Consider the following 27,908-nt stretch of genomic DNA (forward strand, 5'->3'; position numbering starts at 1 on the left):
ATATTACTCACTTCTGCAAGTCAGAACTCGCTTCCCATGACATGCCGCCCTATTTCTTGTCGCTTTCTTTTTCTATACTGTATTCTTTACTTTCATTCAGTGTGCATGCCTCCTCTTTACTACGCCTAGGCCAAGGTGGGTGTCCGATTCAATTGACAAATCCAAGTCGCTTCGACATCTTCCTGTCTATTCATTGTATCGCATTTTTTGTGGTGTATTGAACTGATAAAATTGCTAATAAACCAATGATGATGATGATAGAACTCAGAAATCACAATAAAAGCGGAAGGCATAAGTAAAATGCGAATGATACACTACTACCACTAGCGGACACCCTGTACTTTGTACTGTTTGTAGTTCCGTTTCATTTGATTGTACTTTCAAGAGGGAAAATAGTTTTAATTAAACTCAACTGAAAACAATAACATTGTAAAGTATCATATGAGGTTGAAAATAGTATGTGCAGTGCACTCTAGGGAATTTCCTCGACTCACGCGGTGATCATTCGTGTCTTCAGTATCCCGTCAATCAAATATTGCACAACAACCGCGCGTCTCTGCACAATCGCAAGTCAATTCAGGCGATGTGCGGTGGTCATGTCATTCCTTTTCCTGTGAGTTTAGGCGCGTGTACCTAGATTTTGCGATCGTACGACGAGGGTAGATATTTGGTTTTCTCTGGTGTTAGTAATTTGCGTGATGTCTAGAAGAAGACGCCGTGGTGGTGATGACGATGTGGATGCGTTATCCGAATCCGAGCAAGATCAAAAGAAAGAGCAGAACAATAAATTGTCATTAGCTTCGGTAGGTATCGATGTATATAAATAGGGCTAATTATTGTTTACCATGATCACAGACAACGCGTATTGTGAGCAGGGTCGCACCTCATATGGTGTATTTTTGCAAAATAGTTGTAACGAAACCACTTGATATAGGATGTGAAATTCGACTTGAAAAATCATACCTTCTTCACAAGCTTACCTAGTAGATTGGATCCAATTCCATTGACTATTAGAGTCATGACTTAGTTGAACTAACATGTGATGAAATTGAACTAACATGTGATAAAATTGAACAGTTCCATTGGAATCGAATTTCAGTGCTATCCACAATTACTATCGCAAGTTAATATATTTAGCTGCATGAAAGGACCAACTCTACCACCTGATTTTCATGCCAAGTTTTTCAAGTTTTTACTTGCGTAGTGATGAGCCGAATATAATTTCATAAGTCAAGTCATGTTTGACAACTTGCCAATCTTGCCATGCTTCTCTGTAGCCTGTTTGGAATCGGTGTCTGTGCTCACATTATATTTTATTTTTTAATTATTTTTTTAAAATTACTTTAACTTGGAAAATCATCGCTGCTCACCTGATATATCAGGCAAAAAGGCCAGCGATTCCAATCAGGCTCAGTAACAGTAGCCTACTCCATGTTTGGGTTGTCATTTGTCATTATCTGCTGAGAGATAGCTTGCTGTCATGCTTGATTTACTGATGGAATCAACAGCCGTTTCCAGTTGTTGCCATGCTCATGTAGTTGATCATGCACCCAATACGGATTTACATAACCATATAGTTCTATGATAATGTCCTACACACAAATCATATCAAATCATAAGCTATCTGTAGAGTGCAGACAAATTTAAAATGCACTAACTTGTTGCAAGTTCTTCCCTTGTTCTTGAACCAATTTATTGCTGTTCACAATTAAAATTATAATAAATAGAAAACGGCTGTTATTAACGAAATCTAATTAGGTTCCAGTGTGTGGAACATGATGTACGTTTATTCAACTAAATACACTTGAAAATATATATCATTAGGAATCAGATATTGAAGATGAACTGGATCTATCTGATTATGAAAGCTTGGAGGAAGAGGTAATTGCTTGATGCGTTATATATTTAGGTATACATTTACTACACCCTATTCCAACAGGAACCTAACTCATCCGAGGACGAAGCTGTTGTCGAACCTGCTGCAAATGAAAACGTCGAAAATGAGCCTGAAAAAGACAGTAGAGTTAAAGTAATTTTGGAGAGAAAGCCAGAATTTCAGCAGCCAGACACGACTAAGGAAAATTTAAATCTCGAAAAGAAAGATATAAATCTCAACAAGGAAGATTTGAATCTCGAAAAAGAAGATCTAAATCTCGAAAATCCCGAAAGAGAAAGTGGTGATGGAAAGGTGTGATAGCAGTTTGTGCACATCGCAATTTCACTATACACTTTATGTGCTGAACGATAATGTTAATTCAAAGTGTGTTATTTTGCTTGATGTTCGGTTTACATCATGTTTATGGCACCTGTAGCACTTTGAGTGTGTTTAGATGATGATTCCCAGAAATTTTATGTGTATGTACCGCTACTCACAATTCGCATTCGCGCTTCTTGTAATTTTTCATTCGGAAGATGTTTTTACCAGGCATTGTCACATTAATGAATTGGAATATCCCGATAATTCATTTGTGTGAAGGATTGTTCCTTGTTACTGGGATCTCGCTTAAAGTTTGGATTTTCCTGACCACTTGATCAACTCCGGTTATTAAACCTATGATGATATTCTATGAATGCAAGACTTCACAAAACTGAGACACATTGCTTGATGAGATACAAGCACATATTGTAGCCTACTGTGTAAGCAGACAATCTCAAAGTGATAGTTGCAAATCATCTTGTGTGCATCACATTGATTAGTGGGTCTTGTATTTAAATGTGCTTTGCTTAGCCTATAGAGTGTCCAATGTCCATATTGGTAAGTCTGAGGCATTTGCAATATCTTTACATTGTCAAGAAATAAATATCAGTTATTTTTCGGTAAAATTGGGTACAGGTTGTAAACTGTATGGTATACATATTTATTTTGGCAGGAAGAGTCGGATTCTGAGTATCAAAAAAACGAAACTGCTCACAGTAACGATGATAAAAATGAACAAGAAGATGATCCTGCGTTTATACCTACAAGAGGTGCTTTTTTTCAACATGACCTGCGGTCTGATAAACAGTCCAGTGGGTAAGTTTTCAAAATATATGCTATGCCCAATAGCCAATACCTAATTGAATTGGATTTGCTGTTGGTTACTGTGATGACTGAGAAAGCTGAGTGAGAAAATTTTCCTGCTAGCACCATTTGTAGCCCTATATCATATAGTAGAAGTTGATTACTAATGTCATGAACAGTAATATCGTAAAATTCCATTGTATCAACCCCTTCATTCTGTGATGTAGTTCCAAGCTAATATCAATATCATCATATCTGTTGAGAGTTTTTGTGATCTGTCGTTACCAATTGGGTCGCCTCCGATATACCTGGTAAACAATTAAGTGCATATACTACAAGATACTTTTGCTGTTTTCTTTGTTAAATATTTTGCATCGTCGCAGTCTCACATCACTGTCCTGCATGGAATGTTTTCAGGCGATCAAAAGACCGTAAATTGTGGGATAAAGGACCCGTAAAGTGGTCGCATGACATGTTTATCATGGAGGATCAAATGCCAAAGACTCGGGACATCTTGATCTCAAATTATGGATATGATATTCGAGAACATCCGGCCGGCGCTCCTCTGCCTAACCGAAGAATGAGGTGCAGTAGTTTTACATTATATTTCTGAGATCTGGTCAGTAGTAAAGTACCTATGCTTGATAGTTTTCTTTTGAGTACCAGCATACGATGCTTCCTGGACTACCTAGTCAATTCTTACACCCCATCTCTTTGACAACTTCTAAAGCAATTGTAACATATCAAATCTTTCCAAGTAAATGAAGATTTTGGAAATAATTCTCATCACTTCAATATAGTATCTGTATGAATATTAAACAAGACGTTTTCAAAATTACATTCTGAGTGAATTTAATTAATTCACATTTTCGAGCGCCATTACCTGTTACGTTGGACCCTCTGCCCCAAAGCACATCGATACAGCAGAGGTGGCGAAATGTAAATGTGTTGAATGCCTCAGGAGTAGAAGTAACCATTTCCAACTAAGTAAAAGTCATGTTTTTAGACCTGGTTTCGCCTAACAAACTGAGAAATGCGAAAAAGTCTGAATCAGTGCTTCTCAACCATTTTCAGTTCGAGACCAACTTTTCATGCAAGTTTGATGACAAAACGAATGAAAATCAAATTAATGGGAAAAGACACAATGTACTACACGCGCTATTTACTATAATTGCAAAAGTGTTAACCATTATTGCGTGCATATCAGATATTATCACATCAGTCTGGGCCTGATTGGCTTGATCTTCCTATATCCTGAAATACTTAACATTAAGGTACATCTAGTTTCGACCAACCGCCACATGTAAGATTGTCAGTATTCCAAACGTTTTTTTATTTATTTGTAAAAATTGTTAGCATATCAATTAGAAGATTGCTGGCATTTCATAACAAACCAAAAGCTGCAGTCTATGACATGCGACCCCCCCCTGAAATAACTTCACGACCCACTGGTTGGGAAGCACAGATTCAGGTCAAAACCACTTCAGTAAGTAGTGAAAGTACTGTGTGACAACTCCTGCTTTTCGGACCATTTTACTTCTCTGCGTTGCATGTCGCCAGTGACTGCTTTAACCCTTCTGTGTATATAATACTGATGAGAAGATGAACTCTCCATGTTTCTCGGGCCCCACTGCAGTATCATGTACCGATTTTAGGGGCCGCGGTCGTGGTCGGGGTAGAGGTGGGTATAGAGGACGAAGCTGGGGTGGAAGAGGACGCAATTCATATCAAGAAAATCAGCACTCCGACAGGGACAATTACAATCCGGAATATAACGTCAGTACTCGGCCACTTCCTACCCACACCGATGTTTAAAATCAGTCTTGCTTGCTTCTCTAGGATGATTATCCAGCGCCTGGTGAAGAAGACGGTAACGTAGCTATGAAGCATAAATCAAAGTCATATTACAGCACGCAGAGTGAGTTACCTGCGTGAATGCCGACGTGTTCCCTGTTAACGTTGTATCTGTGTGCATCAGGATATAATAATAATAACCGTAAAGCGAACAACGAATCTTCTAAAGAAAAAACGAATCGATGTAGTGGGACTGCAGACACGGGAAAGGTAATACGCGCCAGACTTGGGCCACTAGATAATTCTAGTCTAATTATAGTGAAATGCTGGTAATCTAAGTCTAATTTAGTTTTATAAATGTTTCGTTGCTCTAATTCTAATCTAATTTGTGAAATGTCTCTATATGCTTAAATTCTCATCTAATCTAATTTCCGGTTTTCGTGAAATGCTAAAAACTAAATATTGTATGGTTATCCAAGTCTGTTCATGGGTTATCGATTTGGATGTGTCGCTTTACATAATAATCTGTGGATTGGTATTTGACAGGACAATGCGGAAAACGCGGAAACAGATCGGCCGTTGTCTCCATCGCGTAAACCAGAGGATAAAAAGGAAGAGAAATTGAACGACCTATTGCAAGTGATTCAGAATAGAGAAAACGCCCCTCCCGGCAACGACACAGTTTCAAGGTTTGTTGAAATTTACATTCCATTTGATGATTGGATGATACGTAATTAGTAGGGTGATTTTTTTGACCTGAAAACAAAAATTTTGACATTTTTTGACGTCAAAAAACTTTTGGGAGAATTTTGCCCTCGTGTATGTGAATTAGGTGTTTCTGCGCATAATGTTAGAATTGTACTGCTTATCTTCATTTCTGGTTGTAACTGTCTGTCCTTACAAAGTAGTTTGGCTTGAAAAAAACTTATTGACTTGAAAACTGACAATTTTTTACATGAAAAAGCTTTATTTTAACGAAATCTGAACCTATGGAGAATTCCAGTAGCGACATCACGCTATTGAAATTGAAATTTGTTGCAATACAAGGAAAGATGCTTTCCTACATTGTCGGGTAGAATGTGTCTTGTCCTGACCCAAGTAGCTTGCCAAGAATGGAGAAAGAACGTTCAACAGCAGCTGTTGTTGGTTTGGCAATTCACTGAAGTTGTGCATACACTGCTGGCGACACACCGTGTTGCTTCATTCTGGCAATTTTGTCTACATCAAAATTTTTCATCATGCGCTTCTTGATATATGAACCAATGTCCACGCAGTCTTGCTTCAGTATGATACTGTGACACGTTGAGCATAACACCAAGTTAAGTCATGGTAGATGGTGCATTGCATTGTCAATTTCGGTGACTGTAAAGTCAAATAGTGAGATTGATATGGTGTGATGATTAACACGCCTTGAAACGTGTGTGCGGTTCTCTTGAATCGTTAAAATTCCAGCAAATGATGGACCGACTGACTATCAGAAATGTAGCAGAGTGTCCCTAATTGTATTGCAATGAATTTCGAATTTCCGTATACTATTGCGTTACTTAAAATTTTGTCAAAAAAAGTTCTTTAATGTCAAAATTTCAAATTTTTAGAGTACAATTTTTTGTCTTGAATGTTAAAAATAATCGCCTTTGTAATAAGCGTGTGCAATTTACCCAGAGTTTGATGAGTATGTTGTCGCTAAAATTCTTTATAACAATCTGCCGTCTACAGGAAAGGAGATCAGACGAGTAGGAATCGTCAGAACTCATCTTTCTCAAATTATGAGGTGAGAATTTTATCAGGTATATTAGATTGTCTTGATTCTGATCCTTAGCTTGAGGTGACGCCAATATGTATTCCAACTCTGATCAATTTGTCAAAGACCCGCTCTAATGATGTGATAGCCGTTATTTATGTAGCATTTTTTGAACGGGGCTTGAAATTGATTGAATTCTGACGAAGTTATCGAGAATGAAAATGCCCTTTGAATATGACACTTGGCTGTAAGTTCAAATAAGCGATGTCGAGTGCAAGATTAGTGTGTAAAATTAATCACCCGTCTCATTACGTACGAAATATATGTTTGCTAGGGCAAGGTTTTGCAACTTTTTTTTACAGCTTCCTAAATGCTCGGAAGTTATGTAGCATGGTGTTTTAAGCTGTTTGGAGGAATCTTATATTGCAACTTTTCACAACTTTGTTCTATTTTTTCATGCAACTAACTCTTTAGTGGAAACATTTGGCATCATATGTAAACTGATCCCTTGATTATTTCACTGCCGTTTAAATTTGAGGTCCATTCTGATTTGACATACATTGTGGCTAGACCGCCGAAAAGCCGCCAACACTGAGTTTTGCTGCAGTGCTTTGGACACGAATCAATTCGAGTATCTAGTGCTCTGATAATTTCAAGGAACTTGTCCGTAAATGCGACTTTTTAGCGCAACTTTGTCAAAAATAAATGCAACATTTTACTGCAATATTTGTGAAAAATACGCGCAACTTTCCACGGATTTGACTGCAACAAAAACATCATACATTACACCGACATCTGAGGCCTGTCTTCGTATAATTGTTTCTTTAAATAGCTGGTTCGTGGTAGAAAATTTGATTGTTGCTTTCATCACAACATCTATTGCGGTAATGAACTTTTTAACCTCAAAAACTTTCGGGGGCTGATTTTTATTATTCATGTCACTTCATTAACCCAACCTATGGAATGAAGTTTCTGTTCATCTCGAAATTCTTATGACGGGTCGCTGATGTTCTTATAAGTTATAACACAGTAGATATGTATTTTCTTCTGCAAGTATTAATCAAGCATTCGGGCAACACTCTATGTGTATTGTGAACATATTACCGAACATTGAATCAGTAGGAAATGCGTCAAAATGAACTATATGACCACAGGCACCCAAGCCGAGAAGGTATTCTTCGTTGCGGCAAAAGCACAGCGACCCAATGCCTGACCGACGCAATTCACCCGTACCGCCACAGTTCCGAGAGCAAAAATACGCAAATTTTACACGGCCGTCGCCGCCCACTTCTGAAATGACACGTCATTTTGCCGCGCAAGTAAACGGTGAGTACAGGAGCATAGTCGTCACGATGGACCGCCGTCTATGCTCAACTGACTGCTTCCTGCATTTTTCCAGCGTCTGCCAACATGGCTAACGCGAGTCTGCCGGCCAGGAACAGCTCTGGCAGTCCTTCGGTTCCAAGGCCGATCGAACAGCAGATCGCGTTTTCTCAGTCTCAAGTTCCCATGCCGTTAATGCAGCAGAATGCTCCAGCGAACATACCCGCGGGGGCGCTTAACATGCAGTCGTTGCCTTTTGCGGATCCTACGACTCAGGCACTGTTGAGTGAGTTTTGTACAGTTTTACATAGCTGTTAAAAGATTCAAGCGGAGAACTAAACTAGAATTAGTGATACAACAACACAATTTTTCCAAATTAGACTAGAGTTAAATTTATGGCTACGCAGATTTTTCCAAATAAGATTAGAATTATACGAGCGGTTCTCAACCTTTTTGGACATGCGCCCCCCCTGACCCCCCTGCACTTATGTTTATGTCAAAAAGAGCACATCATCTAATAATATACATAATAGTATATCTTATGCTAAGTTTGAATCCGCATTCCAGTTGTTCAGTCTTTTACATTTCTGAGAAATTTCCTTCAAACTTTTTTGAAAATAACAAAAAACATTGAACAGGACATCAATTTACTTCAAGGTAGGTTGCACTGACGATAATCCTAATGCTGGTAGTGCCTACAGAGAGCACGGCGTCGTTCTGTCCTGCTATGCTAAATTTGATCAGTTTTGGAATTGAATTAAATTGTGTTGATTTAGGGTAGCCTAATTAAGGGCGAAACAGGGCAAGCTATATTGCATCCAACTAAGTCTGTCTTAGGCAGTGCAGTTCGCCAGCTATTAACAACAGCTAGCCAGCGTACCGAGGCTACTGTCAAAGCTATGAAGTTATGAATGACTTACACATGGAAATTGCTCTAAATCTTCGAAGAATATCAAAAATTTGCTCAAATGAAGTTGAAATCAGCCTATACTCCGTTGAACGCGACTGCTGGAGTTTGTATTTGGCAAGCTTTCTTGAATACGAAATAAGTTTCAGCTTCAACAAGCGCCTTCTCAGAATGGTTGTGAAACGCATGTTTAGTCACAATCTGTACAGACTTTGTCAATTTCTTGCGCCCTCCCTGAGAGCCTCCTGCGCCCCCCAGGTTGAGAACCGCGGAATTAGCCTGGATGGCTGAATTTGCAAAATCTTGGAAATTGGATGAAGTTCATTTCATATCGAATCAGAGAACCACATGAGTGTCAAATGTCTGCACAGCAGACTTAGATCATTTTGCAGTATACAGTTGTAACATAAACCAGATATTAGACTAGAATTGAAATTACAGCGTAGAAACATTTCATAAATTAGATTAGAATTAGGATTAGAGCAAAGAAACATAAGAGCTGCCATTTGGCCATTTTCATGGCGAAACACTTCGGTTGTTAGCGGAGTTGTAACGAGATTTTGGTGACTCGACTTGGCTAGAGTCGTTTTTCCAAATGCGTAAAATGACTGACTCGAGTCAATTTTTGAATTGACTCGAGACCAGGATGGCCACGACAGATGTTTCATTGTGACTTCAAAGAGTAGTAAAGTTACCACGTTATTGGAATTTCGTCTATTAGTCCTGAAACTTGGCAAATAGGGCTGGAAACTGTCAAGTCTGAGGAAAATTACTGTAATATAAATGCGAGCCATTCTAGGCCTATATCACTGGAGCAGAGTTGCAAAAGTGGGTTTTGAGAAGGTTTTGAGTGACCGCCGGGGTAATTTTCGAAATCAGATGTATTATCAAAAAACAATGGTAACTAATTGTGAACTTGCTGGGCGAACCAAAAATTTGGTAAGCGTACGTTACCGTGAAAATTGGGATGTTGATGGCTAAAATGACAGTTCCGACGCGTTAGCGTATAGCCATGCGCCTGCCAGGTTTTTGTAGGTTTTCGTATATATATGACGACAAAGATAATATTTCGCGGCAGATTTATTTGACTACTATTTGACTCCACTAGTTGCTGACAATTACCCCTGACGAGTGTAGGCTGAAAATATTCGGGTTCATTTCAACATGATTATACTATTCAATGGTATACTTGTTTTGTATTCTGCAATACGACCAACCAAGGTTCTAAGAGTTCCAGAGCGGAAAATTATGTCGAAACTATAATTCTCGTTTTCAGTATTCGAAATACCATGTCTCTCTACTCGACTGGCATAATCAGAATTAATACTTAGGCTTCATTCATCTCTTTCTTTTGTACTGCAGCCAAAATCAACACGTCTCTTTATTACACCCTTAGATACCCAGATGGATCCAACGATGATGCAAATGCAGCAATCGCTACAATATTATCCGATGATGAGCCCAGCATACATCGAAGCAGGTTAGTCGGTATCTAATCAGTATACGCGGAAGCTTTTAACCGACTGTTGATGGCCAGCTTCCAATTATCAACGGATGCTCAGAATGCTGTCGCAAGTGAACATGTCAATGGAGCAAATGCAGCAGATGCCGGGTGGCGTCGCGTCCCAAGTGAGTTTGTGAATCGTTTTGGAAATTTCGATTGCGTTTGCTGATCGCTTCTGGTGTTGTTAGTTGGACGCGAGCACGCCGTCGATCCCCCCGGACGCGCAGACTCTACCTCACCCCGGCGACATGCAACTGAACTCGTTGGTCCCGCCGGTCACCCAGGCGTTATCTCCGGGGTCCCTGGGATCGGTCATAAGACCACCGCATTCGATCAACCCGGCTACCTATTTCACGGGGTAAGAGTACACTGTGCTTATTGCTATTGAGTGTTCGGTGAGTTTGGTGCTAACCTCAGGTTTTTGAAACTTCATCATGTGTGACAGCTAAAACCTGCGCCTGATAAACCTAAGCTGATTTTCCTCCATTAGTTTACTTTTGAAAAATGACAAACTTAAAGAATTTGCAATTTCGGAAGGCAGCGCAATACCAGTAATCTTGTTGCCACCTTTATTCTCATCTCTCATCCAGTTATCTTTCACCCGTTTTTATCACCGATTCGTATGTGTTATGCTGTTTCTGACTGAGTTGATCACTGATCAGTTGGGCCATTTTTTAACATTTTTTTACCTTAAAAAGGGTAATTTTGACAAAATTTTTGCCCTCCTGCATGTATATTAGGTATTTTCGCACATGATGTCAGAATTGTACTACATTATCTTCATTTCTGGTTGGAACTGTTTGTCCTTACGAAGTACCTTGGCCTGAAAAAACTTTTTGACTTGAAACTGACAAATTTTTACATGAAAAAACTTCACTTCAACGGAATCTGGACCTGTGAAGAATTTCAGTAGCTGTCATAATTTGTTGAAGTACAACAAAAGATATTATGTAGAAAGTGTCTGTCCTTACTAAGTATCTTGCCAAGAGTGGAGAAGAACGTTCAATAGCAGCAGCTGCTGGCTGGCTCTTACTCGAGTGGCAATGAAACATGAACAGTTTGAGGGCAAAGTTTTGTGACAAGTTTGGATTGCATCACTGTTACAAGTGAAATTCTCTGAAGAACCATGTGGAATAACCCCTATATCAGGGATTCTTTAACTTTTTTGAGCACAGGCCCCTTGAAGTCTCGTGGGCGGTTGCACATACCCCCGACATTTCAGAAGTCGATAACTGGAAAGTGATCGCCCCAACTCACCTCTATTTACGCTATCCAATGCCAAAAATAAGATGACTAATGACTAGATAGGGTAGTCACTGTCCCACTCAAGACATCATTCTCGAGCGATAATCTGTTTTTGAAGTTTCTTGATGATGTATTGCCCTTTCACGGATCCCCTAAACCTAGCTCACAGAATCCTAAGCGGTATGAGGACCCCAGTTTAAGAACCCCTGCTCTATGTCATCGTAGCTGAACGTATTTTCGAAGATTGTACCTATTTGTAGTCTCATTAATCAATTTGTTTCTGTCGTGAATCTTACAATTTTGAAGAAATCTAGCTTTTGAAATTACGACATTCATCTTATTCTCTTGTCTCCGAAGGGTGTAATGATGAGAATGTGTCAATGTGTTGTTGCTGTTGTTCCAGCCCGATGAATATGCCCGTGCCGCAGCAACAGCAGCATGCGCCGCAGGCCGCGATGAACTTCCCGCCCAATTTGGTCGCCCAACAGGTCGGAGGCGTCACCTACTTCAACACTGCCACCCAGTCACCGCCCGTTCAGCAACTGGACAATCAGGCCTCGCCCAGACGAAACGCAGCCATACCCATACTGGCTCCTACCGGGTTTCCCGGGCCAACTGGATATGATTGATGTACATCACTCTGGCTTATGACGCTGTTGGGGACCACTGACAGAGCCTATTTCTTGTGCGGTGCACTTATATTTATTAGAAAGTATTTTCGGATATGATTGCTATCATCGTGTCACCTGTGACAGAGGTTATCATAGACGGACCGGCGCAAATTTCATTCCAATGCAAGCTTGATCCGTTATGTTCATGAAGATTATGAGAAAGTTGAATTTCCATTATTTTTTTAATTGGGTCTATTTTTAATTTGTCATTCGTCACCTTTTACGTTTGAATGGGTCTTGTCACCGATTGACAAGCAACAATTCGGTTCTACAAGTATTGAAAGATCAGGATATCTCGCTAGTTTCATCTCGTGTTTTGAACATCTACGGCCTCAACCATGCGCGAATGCCTGATGCTAGGTTTATTATATGATTTCGCGCATTGTGCATCGTTTCTGTATTGATAATTTCGTTAGGAACGCGCGTCCGATTGTTAGCAGTTGTGTCAGTTGTTTGTCGCTCTCACTTGATTTCATTAAGTCTATAACGTCATTGGCATGTTAACCAACTTTTCATGTGGACCGATCCAGGGGTGTGCTAAATGGTACGTGGATATATGGGCATGCGACACATGAGAATGTGGGTTAAATTACGGGTTAGGGTTGAATTTAGGCTTGGGTTAGGGTAGGACCTGGGGTTAAGATATATATAGCAATTAATTTCAGGGTTATGATTCGGGTTAGTTTTCGAGTTATGAAGTCACACGCTGAAGTATCCCGTGCGCAACTAACGTTTTCCATTGTGTTGCGTGCTACATATTAGACTGGCTTGTTAGACATGTAACAAAGTGGAACCGTGGGACGCATGCACTGTCTCTGGTATAATTTAAAAGCTTCACGAATCGGTACTGCGAGACTTGATCAATAAAGTTCGATATTGAATTAGACATACAAATGTTTAGGGAAAATTTTGCGAACAAATTGTATCAGGTCTATGTATAAATTGTTGAAAATATTCATGTACGAAATATGCAAGCATATTTTAATGTTTTAGCGCTCTTTGGCAAAGTTTAAATGTTTCACACCATAATCCAAATCAAAAACCCCTTTTTGAGCCACACGTTGCACACCCCTAGACTGGAATCTTGACGCCCACTTCTAGGTAATGACGTATTGTGTCACGTCATCCAAACCAACATCAGATCCGATTGGGTGCCTTAATGTGTTAGTATTATTGCGAGTATAAGGTATTTGTTGTTCGTTGCGTTTTCAGTCCTGTGCTTGGGACCGTTTTGTCTGCCTGTTATTTTGCTAGTACCCAATTTTATACACGTGCGAGTTGTTTTACATTGCCTGACTTGTTTTCACTTCCGCAATATAATTTGTGAATTTTGCGAAAGAGGTTTCTTAGTAGCGCCATGGTCCGAACAGGGTATGGACGCGTGGCAGACATTGCAAGTAAGGGCTGTTCAAAAATAGCTATTTTCCCGGATTCCAGTCATTCACTGATTAAATTGTCAGGTTACCCTAAAAAACGCTGCACACCAAATTTGTTTCAATTATAACAAATATACGACTCCGCATATCCAATTTAAAAAAAAATTTATTAGAGAAAATTGAAAAAAAAATTCAAAATTTTCTGTCAATCCCATGAAATCGTTGAGCCGTCTTCAAAGACTGCAAAACAAATTTGACTCAATTCCAGCTAGTAGAAGCGGAGTTAATTTGAGTTTTTCTTTGATCCGAGGATTATCAACGAAAAACTCCGATAACTCTGCTTCTAGTAGTAGAATTCAATTAAAAATTTTATTTTATTAGAGAAAATTGAAAAAAAATTCAAATGTTTCTGTCAACCCCATGAAATTGTTGAGCTGTCTTCAAAGACTGCAAACAAATTTGACTTAATTCCAACTAGTAGAAGCAGAGTTATTTGAGTTTTTCGTTGATCCGAGGATTATCAACGAAAAATTCCATGGGTTGGCAGAAAACTTCGAAATTTTCATTTTATATTTTCCCTAATAAAATAAAATTTTTAATTGGATCTGCGGAGTCGTATGCTTGTTAGAATTGAACCAAATTTGGTGTGCAGCGTTTTTTGGGGTGACCTGACAATTTAATTAGTGAATGACCGGAATCTGGGGAAAAAAGCTATTTTTGAACAGCCCTACTGCAAGTCAGTTTCCCAAAATCGCAATGATTGATGCTTCTGCAACTAAGCAGAGGTGGTCGGAAGTAGTAATAATGTTGATTTGTACTGACGAGACAAAACTAATTCAAGCAAAAATAGGAAGCGGCAGATCTGCAAAGTACTCGAACGATCGAGTCGCTACCAAATCTAGATATATACTAGTATAGGCTACACACAGTGCCTTGCGTAGGCTACTTAGCTCGGGATTAGCCGATTATATATCACCTCTGAAGCATTTTTAAATCTAATTCCTCGATAACTGTTTCATGAATGTCGCTAAGTTAACGTTGTAAACTTCTATGTACGGCGTACGCTTATAGAATATGGCGAGAATAGGTAAGTCAATTTCATAGTTCGTTTTGTACATGGTGTCATGTGATGCGTTCGTCTCTTGGCAGTCGCATGTTTCGAAGCGTCGGATGTTCAGTCGCCTCTCCCCCTCATTTCGGCCTCGTCAAGATCGAACACTGCTAAATCGGGCATTATGCCGCGGTGGTTGTTAGGTTGAGAGACCGGACTTGGTCGCTTCGACAAATCGACATCGCATTGCCTCTCAGGGACGTACGGCGTGGTTCATGGTTGGGCGGTACATTCCACTTTAGAATCAGCTACGCAAACACATAGAAAAATAAAATATTAAAGTTGATTCAGTTGACGACTTGTTTCTTATCACAAGCGGGACTTGAAAGAAGGTAGGACGTATCCACAATTGAAGGCAGGTATGGAAATTACATAACGGTTACACCAGTAAGAGATGGTATTTGCGTGGCGCTACGCGTTTTACTGCGGTACGACGGATTAATATGAGCTTCAACTAGCATTGTTATTGTTGGACTATAGTTGCATTGTGTTGGCTACATAATCGAATGGGGTCGTTTTGGAGAAAGAGGGAATTTGAAACCCTGTGTTACCGGACGGAACGGTAAAATTGAATACAAATAAAGATCGGTCCGGCTGCGCATATAGACAATTAGACATGGGTTACCATATTTTGGGAATCTGAAAAGAGGAGACTTTTTCAAAATTTTCAGACTTACAATACTCGAGTAAAATCCGAAAAAATGGTTGATTTTCCCCGAGTTTGTGGTTGGCTGACTAAAAAAGGGTCGTTTTTCTGGCTCAAGTCCCGTAAAGCCCGCCGAGCCGTTCCTTAAGCGCTGATTTCCTATATCTCAGTCCAATTCCCACAAAAATTTAACCAAATATTCAAAAGATATGACAAATTCTCATAAAAGAGGCGTCCTCTGAGGACATTTTCAAAAAAGTCAAAAAAGAAGACAAGTCCTCTTAAAAGAGGACGTATGGTAACCTAACTTATGGGTAGTCCTGGTGTTTTGGGTCCCCGGTGGATTTTTATGGAATTTGCTATGAATAGAGTTCTTTTTGATAAATCTTGTGTGGGTGACTGGGTGTGGAAAGTCCGATACACGACCGGTTCTTTGGTTATATCACATGTCTTACCAGTATAGATATTCATTATTTCAGTTTTATAAGCCCTATTACCTCAGCATGGGAGATTGGGAGAACCAATTTACATATACCTATATGAAGTTTTACAGCGCATTACAGTGTTCATTGTAAAAACATGTTTGTGATCGCTCGCACTGCTGTGGGAGTTAATTAGGGGTGATTTTAACTCGTTTACCGAACATGACACTTTAGATATTCAAGGTATATTTATGAGTGACTGGAAAAGCCGTAAAGGTATGCCAGCTTACTTAACTGCCTTATGCCGATTCGGTTTTCCACGCTCTTCACCGATGTAGTACGTGAGTTCGCGATGACGAGATAAAGTAATGCAGACTCTGCAGTGTACAGAGTGCAAGCCGGGGCTGGTTTCGATTCGTTATGCTTTTGTGATTGGGTCGGACTTCGGATAACAGGCGACCTACTTTTTGGATCAGCCATTTGCTTTGAGTATTCTTTTCAATTTGCAGCACTAGCGAGTTTATGGAACAGAACTCCTTCCTTTTAATTCATCCTATCGCAATTCTCATATTTCAAATCATTATTTTTCTAATACACACAATCTGGGTATAGGATAGCTAAGGAAAATGTTGAGATTAAGATTAATAGGCCAATTTCAGTAATAAGTCGAATGGTTAGAAAAGCATGAAGAGGTTGGATTATAATAGTGCAATAGATGAAGAATCATTATCGTACCATGGTTTATAGTACTGTGTACTGGTACTCGTATTATGCTTCAAGATATTATATTATAGACCTAACATAATTGGAAACGGCCCAAACGGGGAATGTACACCAAGAAAATAAGTGGAACCAATGTTGGAAATCTAAGCTACATATAGGCTATTGACCCGCCATCTCTTTTACAGTGTAGCCTATTATGATAAATGCTTTGAAATTAACTTTGAGACAACAATCTATTCCTCGTTTACTCTTGTTTGTGTCCATGGATATACGACCCGTTGTCATAAGCGGCCCTTCTGGCGCTGGGAAAAGCACGCTTATCAAGAAGCTATTTCAGGAGTACCCGGATTCATTTGGGTTCAGTGTTTCGCGTGAGTAATTGTTCCGTTATAGGCATGCCTATGCTATTTGCAAGTTAACAGTACATGGCAGACCTGGTATAACTGCTAACAGGCTACCATTAAACAGGGTACCTCTTTGTATTAGTAACTCACTATTTCACCCTGGATCTCAACCCCAAATGTAACTTGAACTCGAACCCTATTTTAACAATCATTGCCGTATCCATTATTCCAATTAATCAAGTGTAATTATTATTGATAATGCCCTTCAGACAGTTGGCTGTTACAACCATTCTGCTGTTTGTGTTTTAAATATGCGCTAGGAAGTTCTGCAGTCTGGTCAGTCAGCTGTTCAGAGTTTGTTAATTTCGGTGAACTCTAAATTGATTCACGATTGCAAGACACAGCAGAAAGATCAAAATTAAAATTCTTCACCAGGATGGTTGCATTTTTATTGGTACATTCTAACACTGAATGAATTTGCAGTTTTTGTATATCATTTGTAAATTGATCGATTTGTATTGAAATATACCTTTGTGATGTCCCAGACACTGCAAACCAGACATGTGGTGCAAATTATGCATTTTGGTAAAACACGATATTCATTCGGTGAGGGTTTTCGGTGCCAAATATACCGCTCTATGGCAATAATGTTCTGCTTCCGTACTGAATTTGTATCATTCCATTTTTGACTAGTGCGATAATGTCCGCAACTATGCTATTGCCGATTGCAGATACTACGCGTCAGATGCGAAATGGCGAAGAGAATCACAAACAATATCACTTTGTATCTGTAGAAGAAATGAAAAGAGAAATTGACCAGGGAAAATTCTTGGAATATACTAATTTCTCTGGGAATTATTACGGTACCAGGTGAGTTAATTCATGTGATCTGAGGCTAATTTTGCTGTATAGGCCTATTCAATGAGACATTGTTTCATCTTTCGATTCATGGTCATTTCAATATAACAGCCTAGCCTTCATGATTGGGATGGGCAGGTTGGAATTTGTGGAAGGGCACGAAATCTCAAAATTTATATAATCGCAGTTGCCTCGTGTCATTGCAATACTGTCACTGTACATTTTCAGCAGAAGATACCCCTATTTCATTCACAGTATCGCTGCTGTAGATGAAGTTACATCCACCAATAGAATTTGCATATTGGACATCGATGAACAAGGTGTGAAAAACATCAAAGGAAGCTCTCTGAACGCCATTTACGTATTCATCCAGCCCCCGTCCTTGGAAGAATTAAGAAGAAGATTGGTTGCAAGAAAAACTGATACTGATGCGGCTATAGACAAAAGAATGGCCACCGCCAAGTCAGCAGTTCAATACAGTTAGTGCTATTTCCCAATTTCCTCGATGTTGATATAAATGCAGTCTATAAATAGTTCAATCTCTGTTGTGCGATGTTTCTTACCACATTCAGAGTTGTAAGGGATCAATATGTCTCCCAATAATATGTAGAATGTGACCAACGCCCATTACTAAAAGCTGTATGCCTGTATCAACTTTTTACTGCTGACTAGTCTGAGCATTCCAATATATTTGCTTACCGTATTGACAACTGGCCCATCATTCTTGGCACGTTTTAATTCTCCTTATGACTGTTATCTTAAAAGATACTGCAGAAAACTTATATATTCTGTCGCCTGAAGGAATGGAAAGTCAGGTTGCAACAATTGATTTCAATAGCATGTGCAATATGCATGATTAATTGAGGTCGGACTTTCAAACCTGCTGCTGAACCATAATGCCAATGTAATCATACCTCAAGGTTATGGTGCAATGTCGTTCAGCTCACGCCTGAGTTGATGTAGCACAACAAACTTGAAATAACGTTAAATTCTTTTTTTTCATCACAATCTATTTGTGTGAGCGTGATTATTATGTCTTCATTTATTTAGGTCAAGAAGATGGTGTGTATGACCTGATCGTAGTAAATAACGAGTTGGAAAAAGCCTACGAACATCTCCGACAATTCTTGAAAGAGGTAAGTTCCAACTCTGTTTCAATTGAACACATTTGCATTGTACCAGTGGCTCGAGTGCTTGTTTCCCCTGTTGTATCTTCGAATCTCAAAGTCCGCAGTATCTGCTAGTTATATTTTAACTGACAGTATTGTCTGTCTGATTTAGTCATGATCGAAACGCTATTCAGAAGTTTCGATGAATTACAGCATTTTTCCCAAATACCATAGAAATGCCCAGTGCTGAGGTCGCCGAAAAAGCAAAATCCTGGATTAGAGCTGCCACTCGCGGCAAACGTCAAGCACTTGCAGTCGATGGCGAGAATGGATGCAGGCGACAGCATCAAGGAAAACGGCTTCACCGAGATACAACTTGACAGCAACAGTGTCGCTGAGATACCGCTGAGCCCCAGTAAGGCGTCGCCGGAACATAGTAAGCCAGCCGAGATTATTGTTACTGAGACACCCTTGCTGGTAATGACAAGTGATACGCACAACCAAGACCTTGACGCACATAGATCTTCGCCTGCTGTCGTACATCTGGAAGCGGATCCCGATGCAACGACCACTGCGGACGGTGTCTGTGGTCGGCAATCGTGGTGTTCAATTTCTTGACGCTGTGCATTGAAAATCTGGATTTTTTGTCCGATTAAAAGTGGCTAGTTGAAGCTGTATTCATATTACTAAAATGTCAATAGTGATGGAAATACATTGACGCATTGCTGTGCACTGGACCAGTCACTGTTACGTTGCAATTTGAAATTCTGTATTACAATTTGTCTGAAGCCGCGTGTAATTCTTCACAAACATGATATAGTGTTTTATAGTTCAATTGCTGGCATGATTCAGGGGGCTTGATATGATTGAAGAGTTGTCACCTGTAGCGATTACATACCTATTATATGTTTTGTGCCTATGTATTATTGCTATTGTAAATTAGTCTAGGCATTATTGGATAGAACTTATTTGTGTCTGTTTTATGCATTTACTTGTCGGTATGTAAACACTTATTATCTTCAAGGTGCTGCTCCATGCGATTTTTATTATCTATCGTTCTCTTGGCGTTTTATCAGTCCTTGCAGTGCGTCCGTGCTGCTTATGCATTATTTATTGAAATGAAAGGCATAAAATTGCTATCAAAATGCTACGCTGCCACGACTAAATCATTCCGCTCAATCTGCGGTGTTTCAACTTGGAATTCTTCATCAGTTCGTTATAAAAATGTTGGTTTCTTTGACCTTTTTGGTAGATGATGTGCCGCCAAATGTTGCAGTAGGCCTATCGACATAATAACATTGTGGATTTATATTATATTTCTAATTAATGTATAAAAGGATAATGTCACGACTCGAGTGTGATTTCCTGCTACAAAGAGATGTGCCAGCTGCAGCTGAAAAGTTTCAACACTGCTTATATCTTCCTATTCCGTAGAAGGCATGCTGATAGATTTGCTTCATCTCAAACATGGCAGATGTTGGGTGATATCATTATAAGTGAAATTAATTACAGAACAGGCACCAACTCAACAGTTCTGAAGTTGACATCACTGATTCTGGAAATACTGGTTACAAAAAGGTAACTCAATAGTTCGGTAGATGCATTTATCAGTTCCAGATTGATGCCTTGGCTGAGCGCAATCAGGCTGGGGTTTTACATTTGAGCATAGTTATCATTCATAATGGGGAACCACTGGGAGCTCACACCTAAACTGAACTGAATTCATACTAAAAGGTACACCGTGTATAGCTTCAGTCTGAATGAAACGTGAAAACTAGTTTTATATTATGGGCTACTGTCACTTTTTTGAAGCTCGTTCATATTGCATGAGGCAATATAACTTAACCAGTGGATACATGGATGATTGAAAATTTCCAGATCATCCTGACAAGTGCCATAGTGACCCTTAACCGGCCATTTTCCAGTAGAATATAATCATGGCAGATTGCATGTTTCTAGTTGATGGAAGCAAACTGCTCTGCCAAGCGTTCCGTTTTGTCCAGATTACGCAAGTGATCCAAGGCTGTTGTTAAAAAGTTTCTCATCGAGTTGATCTCCATTTGTGTCAGATTGTCGAGCTGAGCATATGTTGCCTTCAACTTCACAAATTTATCGACGCTGCTTCTCAGCTTAGCGATACGTATATCCAATATGTCTTTGATCAATGTTCGGATTCCATCTGCCTGAGGTATGTCATCAGTGGCTTGGTTGAGAAGAATTTGCGATACTTCTTGAAAATGGTTGCTGGGTAGTGCTATGAACAACTCACTATTCATTTCTTCTTCCTTTAAAGCTTCTAATGATGCTACGTCCATCCAAGCAGGCTTCTGAATTTGGCATTCGTTTCGCTGCTTTAGATTGATTGCCAGCCACAACGGCACTTGAACAGGAATCCCAACATGAAAAGGTCCTATCTCGCATGATATGAGATATAACTTGTCGCAGTTGAACTTCGGGACTATGGATATGAATTCACGCTCGGCTAAGAATTCTATCTCAGTGTTATCCATTTTATGATCTATCAGGTTACTACAGCTATTGATGAAATTGCAACTATACCATTTAACAGCAAATCGACCGACGACAGGCATCAAATACTCACTAAGGGGAAGGGATATTTCTGCGCCTACCAAACTCTACAACGGTCGCTATGATTAGTGGACAAGTTTATAATTACAATTGCTAAATGCTAGCATAAAACCCGGACGAACCCAAAATATATGCTTTTAATTATCCAAATGCATTTGCAATGTTAAGTTAACGTTGCCTTCGTTGATACTGCGAGGAACTTATTGTAATCTGTACCATTTGTTCGCAACGGTCAACGTGAAACCTACCTCGAACAACAAACACGTTCTATTCTACCAACAAAAACTGGTAAGGAGATATTTATTTCTAAACCCAGTCAGCACCAAAGTCACTCAAATAGAAGTCACTCATGCATAACATTGTTTTGATCGTCCCGCCACGATCCCTCACTCTTGTTCGATGTCTCGACACTCAGCGCAGTACATAAAAGTAGGAGATCGATCCGATTGGTACTTTGCTAGACGGTACTTCGTTCAATTAGTGTAATGTTACTACTTATTCTTAGACATCCCAAGCAGTGTAGTTCAGCGATATAATCCCACACGTGGAATTTCGGTGTTAAATGCTCAATACCACGTCCGAGTTTGCGGATTAGACTCATAGAAGTATAAAATGGAATTTATGAAAGGCCCTTGAACTGAAGTGGTCCTGGCGGAATTTCGGCGGAATATTTGTGATCACGTGAAACACTATTTTCGCGAACGCAGAATATTAACCCTCAACCGATGCACGGCAAATATCATATTTCAGGCTGGATACGAAAGTGTACCTCACCTACAATTCAGATAATTAACACATCAAATTAGTTTATTTAAAATCAATTTCTAGATTCCAGATCGTCCTGCTTAATTACGAACACGAGGACCAAGGCTACGTTATATTGCGCTGTCGGGCAATGTTGGCCGCCATTTCAATGCATGGCAAATTCCACATTCAAGGCCGGATTTAAAAGTGTACCTCACCTACAATTCAGATAATTAACACATCATCGGAAAGAGCTTTCAAATTACTTTATTTAAAATCCATTTCTAGATTCCAGATCGCCCTGCTTAATTACGAACACGATGACCAAGTTACGTATATTGCGCTGTCGGGCATTATTCGCCGCCATTTTAGTGTATGGCAAATTCCACATTCAAGGCCGGATTTAAAAGTGTACCTCACCTACAATTCAGATAATTAACACATCATCGGAAAGAGCTTTCAAATTACTTTATTTAAAATCCAATTCTAGATTCCAGATCGCCCTGCTTAATTACAAACACGATGACCAAGTTACGTATATTGCGCTGTCGGGCATTATTCGCCGCCATTTTAGTGTATGGCAAATTCCACATTCAAGGCCGGATTTAAAAGTGTACCTCACCTACAATTCAGATAATTAACACATCATCGGAAAGAGCGTTCAAATTACTTTATTTAAAATCCATTTCTATATTCCAGATCGTCCTGCTTAATTACGAACACGAGGACCAAGGCTACGTTATATTGCGCTGTCTGGCATTGTTGGCCGCCATTTCAATGTATGGCAAATTCCACATTCAAGGCCGGATTTAAAAGTGTACCTCACCTACAATTCAGATAATTAACACATCATCGGAAAGAGCTTTCAAATTACTTTATTTAAAATCCATTTCTAGATTCCAGATCGTCCTGCTTAATTACGAACACGAGGACCAAGGCTACGTTATATTGCGCTGTCGGGCAATGTTGGCCGCCATTTCAATGTATGGAAAATTCCACATTCAAGGCCGGATTTAAAAGTGTACCTCACCTACAATTCAGATAATTAACACATCATCGGAAAGAGCGTTCAAATTACTTTATTTAAAATCCATTTCTATATTCCAGATCGTCCTGCTTAATTACAAACACGAGGACCAAGGCTACGTTATATTGCGCTGTCGGGCATTGTTGACCGCCATTTCAATGTATGGCAAATTCCACATTCAAGGCCGGATTTAAAAGTGTACCTCACCTACAATTCAGATAATTAACACATCATCGGAAAGAGCGTTCAAATTACTTTATTTAAAATCCATTTCTATATTCCAGATCGTCCTGCTTAATTACGAACACGAGGACCAAGGCTACGTTATATTGCGCTGTCGGGCAGTGTTGGCCGCCATTTCAATGTATGGCAAATTCCACATTCAAGGCCGGATTTAAAAGTGTACCTCACCTACAATTCAGATAATTAACACATCATCGGAAAGAGCGTTCAAATGACTTTATTTAAAATCCATTTCTATATTCCAGATCGTCCTGCTTAATTACGAACACGAGGACCAAGGCTACGTTATATTGCGCTGTCGGGCATTGTTGGCCGCCATTTCAATGTATGGCAAATTCCACATTCAAGGCCGGATTTAAAAGTGTACCTCACCTACAATTCAGATAATTAACACATCATCGGAAAGAGCGTTCAAATTACTTTATTTAAAATCCATTTCTATATTCCAGATCGCCCTGCTTAATTACGAACACGATGACCAAGTTACGTATATTGCGCTGTCGGGCATTATTCGCCGCCATTTCAATGTATGGCAAATTCCACATTCAAGGCCGGATTTAAAAGTGTACCTCACCTACAATTCAGATAATTAACACATCATCGGAAAGACCGTTCAAATTACTTTATTTAAAATCCATTTCTATATTCCAGATCGTCCTGCTTAATTACGAACACGAGGACCAAGGCTACGTTATATTGCGCTGTCGGGCATTGTTGACCGCCATTTCAATGTATGGCAAATTCCACATTCAAGGCCGGATTTAAAAGTGTACCTCACCTACAATTCAGATAATTAACACATCATCGGAAAGAGCGTTCAAATTACTTTATTTAAAATCCATTTCTATATTCCAGATCGTCCTGCTTAATTACGAACACGAGGACCAAGGCTACGTTATATTGCGCTGTCGGGCAGTGTTGGCCGCCATTTCAATGTATGGCAAATTCCACATTCAAGGCCGGATTTAAAAGTGTACCTCACCTACAATTCAGATAATTAACACATCATCGGAAAGAGCGTTCAAATGACTTTATTTAAAATCCATTTCTATATTCCAGATCGTCCTGCTTAATTACGAACACGAGGACCAAGGCTACGTTATATTGCGCTGTCGGGCATTGTTGGCCGCCATTTCAATGTATGGCAAATTCCACATTCAAGGCCGGATTTAAAAGTGTACCTCACCTACAATTCAGATAATTAACACATCATCGGAAAGAGCGTTCAAATTACTTTATTTAAAATCCATTTCTATATTCCAGATCGCCCTGCTTAATTACGAACACGATGACCAAGTTACGTATATTGCGCTGTCGGGCATTATTCGCCGCCATTTCAATGTATGGCAAATTCCACATTCAAGGCCGGATTTAAAAGTGTACCTCACCTACAATTCAGATAATTAACACATCATCGGAAAGACCGTTCAAATTACTTTATTTAAAATCCATTTCTATATTCCAGATCGTCCTGCTTAATTACAAACACGAGGACCAAGGCTACGTTATATTGCGCTGTCGGGCAATGTTGGCCGCCATTTCAATGTATGGCAAATTCCACATTCAAGGCCGGATTTAAAAGTGTACCTCACCTACAATTCAGATAATTAACACATCATCGGAAAGAGCGTTCAAATTACTTTATTTAAAATCCATTTCTAGATTCCAGATCGTCCTGCTTAATTACGAACACGAGGACCAAGGCTACGTTATATTGCGCTGTCGGGCAGTGTTGGCCGCCATTTCAATGTATGGCAAATTCCACATTCAAGGCCGGATTTAAAAGTGTACCTCACCTACAATTCAGATAATTAACACATCATCGGAAAGAGCGTTCAAATGACTTTATTTAAAATCCATTTCTATATTCCAGATCGTCCTGCTTAATTACGAACACGAGGACCAAGGCTACGTTATATTGCGCTGTCGGGCATTGTTGGCCGCCATTTCAATGTATGGCAAATTCCACATTCAAGGCCGGATTTAAAAGTGTACCTCACCTACAATTCAGATAATTAACACATCATCGGAAAGAGCGTTCAAATTACTTTATTTAAAATCCATTTCTATATTCCAGATCGCCCTGCTTAATTACGAACACGATGACCAAGTTACGTATATTGCGCTGTCGGGCATTATTCGCCGCCATTTCAATGTATGGCAAATTCCACATTCAAGGCCGGATTTAAAAGTGTACCTCACCTACAATTCAGATAATTAACACATCATCGGAAAGACCGTTCAAATTACTTTATTTAAAATCCATTTCTATATTCCAGATCGTCCTGCTTAATTACGAACACGAGGACCAAGGCTACGTTATATTGCGCTGTCGGGCAATGTTGGCCGCCATTTCAATGTATGGCAAATTCCACATTCAAGGCCGGATTTAAAAGTGTACCTCACCTACAATTCAGATAATTAACACATCATCGGAAAGAGCGTTCAAATGACTTTATTTAAAATCCATTTCTATATTCCAGATCGTCCTGCTTAATTACGAACACGAGGACCAAGGCTACGTTATATTGCGCTGTCGGGCATTGTTGGCCGCCATTTCAATGTATGGCAAATTCCACATTCAAGGCCGGATTTAAAAGTGTACCTCACCTACAATTCAGATAATTAACACATCATCGGAAAGAGCTTTCAAATTACTTTATTTAAAATCCATTTCTAGATTCCAGATCGCCCTGCTTAATTACGAACACGATGACCAAGTTACGTATATTGCGCTGTCGGGCATTGTTGGCCGCCATTTCAATGTATGGCAAATTCCACATTCAAGGCCGGATTTGAAAGTGTACCTCACCTACAATTCAGATAATTAACACATCATCGAAAAGAGCTTTCAAATTACTTTAAATCAAATCCATTTTTAGATTCCAGATCTTCCCGACTAATTACAAATAGAATAGGATAATTCATTTTCCGTATTATTCCGCTATTGTACAGTGCATGCTGCGTGTTTTTGATGACTCAATTTTCAAGAATTATGATTGTCGGTATCCCTTTCATCTGATGTCAGTTATTCTCCGCTGGCAGCAGGATACTTTGCTAGCTGTGTGAACTATCAATGGGACTACCGGTCATCCACCAAAGTTTCCCTATATTTACGCACTATTGTTATTTCGAGATATGCCCCTAAGTGGCCCCGGCTCTGATAAAATCTGACCCTTTTCGGCAATTTGTTCGGGCAATTCCGCTATATGCATCCCACATTCTGATAGGCGTGACTGCGATGTATAGGCGGATGGTGTATCTTCGCGTGAGATTGCAAATAGTACAGCAAGTCGCCTTCGTCGAATTCAAGGAGACTTTTGCAGGATTGGTGAATTGTAGGCATCTATATTGAGACATTATAGTTGAGGTTTTAGAAAGTTTGTAGTTCTAGTTCTAGTTCTAGTTGCGCTTTTCGAAAATCCAGTATAGTTTGTACAAGTCTGCGCATTGCTATTTATCGCGTATTGCGAGTGATCTATATTCCATCGTGTCTAATGAAAATGAATGTTTCTATTTCTGGATGAGTGAATTTAAATTGGGGATAAGCAGATTAGTAGTGTTTTCATACCGTTACACCGGAGTAATCGTTTTCGCTGTGCAATGCGGATATAGGCGTGCCAGGGTTTGGACCACGATAAATTATTATATATTTCCAGTCTTCTCCCTATAAGAAAATATGTCCAATCTACATCATACATAAAACATACGATTAGGATGTGAATATTAAACTTTGACAATAGGTAGGTTATAAGACGTTAGGATGATGTGAACGAGAGGTTAGCGTTCGGGTTCTGTGTGTGCCTTGCAAGTTCACAATCTGAGCAATTCATTTTTCGATAATATAACAGAATTTCGATAATATAATAAGAAATTACCTCGCGGGCCACTCAAAGCTGCGGGTTGGCCACCCCTGATATAGACAGACCCATTCGATAGTTTTCAGAGCCGGAGCAGTGGTAATAATGCGGAACTTTTCAAATAGGTTTGCGTTCACACGAACCTGAAGATTTCAGGGGTTCGCACCATTCGTTATATGTCAGATCTCCATATTCCATCAGACAATATTTCCCTATACTAACGTTATGATTTCTATAATTGAAGTTCGCAAAATAGCAACAACTTAATACCCTCAAAATGGCCACGATGTGATAAAACGTGAACTCCCCCGTAGAGGTTTTGTTCTTTTGTCTATAATTTCAGGTACCTCTGATTATGCGTATATAATACTAATGCATATTTAATATGACTAAACGGAAACTAGACAAGAAGTCAATCGCATTTTCTTTGGCAATTTCTCTGGATGACATTCCTGGACCACATTCGACCCCTAAGCATTCAGAAATAGTAAGGTCGTGGAAAAGACGTAGGAGAGCTGCGTCTGCAAAGAATATAGAGATTGTCCGATGTCTGTGGAGGAATAGCTCCGAATTCAGGGCCAATGTGATTACGTTCTTCCGCCAACATCATGAATTAAACACCGACAACTCTATTTCTTCGAATGAGTCACCTGAAGTTCGGGGAGCAGAG

At 39.6% G+C, this 27,908-nt stretch overlaps 3 protein-coding genes across 4 annotated transcripts; 2 read left to right on the plus strand and 1 right to left on the minus strand.

The window, feature by feature from the left end:
- The first annotated feature begins 414 nt into the window (after positions 1-414).
- Positions 415-13,524, plus strand: LOC145455968 (uncharacterized). Of its 2 annotated transcripts, none has more exons than XM_080334006.1 (16): positions 415-803; positions 1,825-1,881; positions 1,940-2,188; positions 2,871-3,013; positions 3,419-3,587; positions 4,664-4,777; positions 4,841-4,919; positions 4,980-5,065; positions 5,342-5,484; positions 6,512-6,566; positions 7,691-7,862; positions 7,936-8,145; positions 10,163-10,246; positions 10,304-10,395; positions 10,459-10,628; positions 11,919-13,524. In XM_080334006.1, the coding sequence occupies exons 1-16, from the start codon at positions 699-701 to the stop codon at positions 12,142-12,144; spliced, it is 2,154 nt and encodes a 717-aa protein (XP_080190132.1). In that variant the 5' UTR covers positions 415-698; the 3' UTR covers positions 12,145-13,524. The 2 variants fall into 2 exon arrangements, with proteins under 2 accessions (XP_080190132.1, XP_080190125.1); XM_080333999.1 differs by having other exon boundaries at positions 422-803; positions 3,419-3,586; positions 4,657-4,777.
- A 3,095-nt stretch (positions 13,525-16,619) lies between these two features.
- LOC145433227 (uncharacterized) lies at positions 16,620-20,125 on the plus strand. The gene is made up of 5 exons (XM_080310257.1): positions 16,620-16,835; positions 17,540-17,678; positions 17,922-18,145; positions 18,717-18,802; positions 19,010-20,125. Exons 1-5 carry the CDS (start codon positions 16,661-16,663, stop codon positions 19,391-19,393), a joined length of 1,008 nt encoding a protein of 335 aa, XP_080166383.1. The 5' UTR covers positions 16,620-16,660; the 3' UTR covers positions 19,394-20,125.
- Positions 20,126-20,536: 411 nt separating this feature from the next.
- LOC145433228 (DNA replication complex GINS protein PSF2-like) lies at positions 20,537-21,478 on the minus strand. The gene has a single exon (XM_080310259.1). The coding sequence runs from the start codon at positions 21,364-21,366 to the stop codon at positions 20,731-20,733; it is 636 nt and encodes a 211-aa protein (XP_080166385.1). The 5' UTR covers positions 21,367-21,478; the 3' UTR covers positions 20,537-20,730.
- Positions 21,479-27,908: the final 6,430 nt, after the last annotated feature.

The sequence above is a fragment of the Botryllus schlosseri genome, chromosome 2 (genome assembly GCF_051294905.1).
Source record: "Botryllus schlosseri isolate E-star chromosome 2, Bs_hap1, whole genome shotgun sequence".
Lineage (NCBI taxonomy): Eukaryota > Metazoa > Chordata > Ascidiacea > Stolidobranchia > Styelidae > Botryllus > Botryllus schlosseri.

What these genes read in the sequence shown, in the direction of transcription:
- LOC145455968 (XM_080333999.1), top strand. Translation starts at nt 699, where the DNA reads ATGTCTAGAAGAAGACGCCGTGGTGGTGATGACGATGTGGATGCGTTA. An exon ending in TCTGATAAACAGTCCAGTGG is followed by an intron (nt 3,014 to 3,418) that starts GTAAGTTTTCAA and finishes GAATGTTTTCAG; the next exon opens with GCGATCAAAAGACCGTAAAT. An exon ending in ATTACAATCCGGAATATAAC is followed by an intron (nt 4,778 to 4,840) that starts GTCAGTACTCGG and finishes TTGCTTCTCTAG; the next exon opens with GATGATTATCCAGCGCCTGG.
- LOC145433227 (XM_080310257.1), top strand. Translation starts at nt 16,661, where the DNA reads ATGATAAATGCTTTGAAATTAACTTTGAGACAACAATCTATTCCTCGT. An exon ending in ATTTGGGTTCAGTGTTTCGC is followed by an intron (nt 16,836 to 17,539) that starts GTGAGTAATTGT and finishes TGCCGATTGCAG; the next exon opens with ATACTACGCGTCAGATGCGA. An exon ending in GGGAATTATTACGGTACCAG is followed by an intron (nt 17,679 to 17,921) that starts GTGAGTTAATTC and finishes TTTCATTCACAG; the next exon opens with TATCGCTGCTGTAGATGAAG.
- LOC145433228 (XM_080310259.1), bottom strand. Translation starts at nt 21,366, where the DNA reads ATGCCTGTCGTCGGTCGATTTGCTGTTAAATGGTATAGTTGCAATTTC.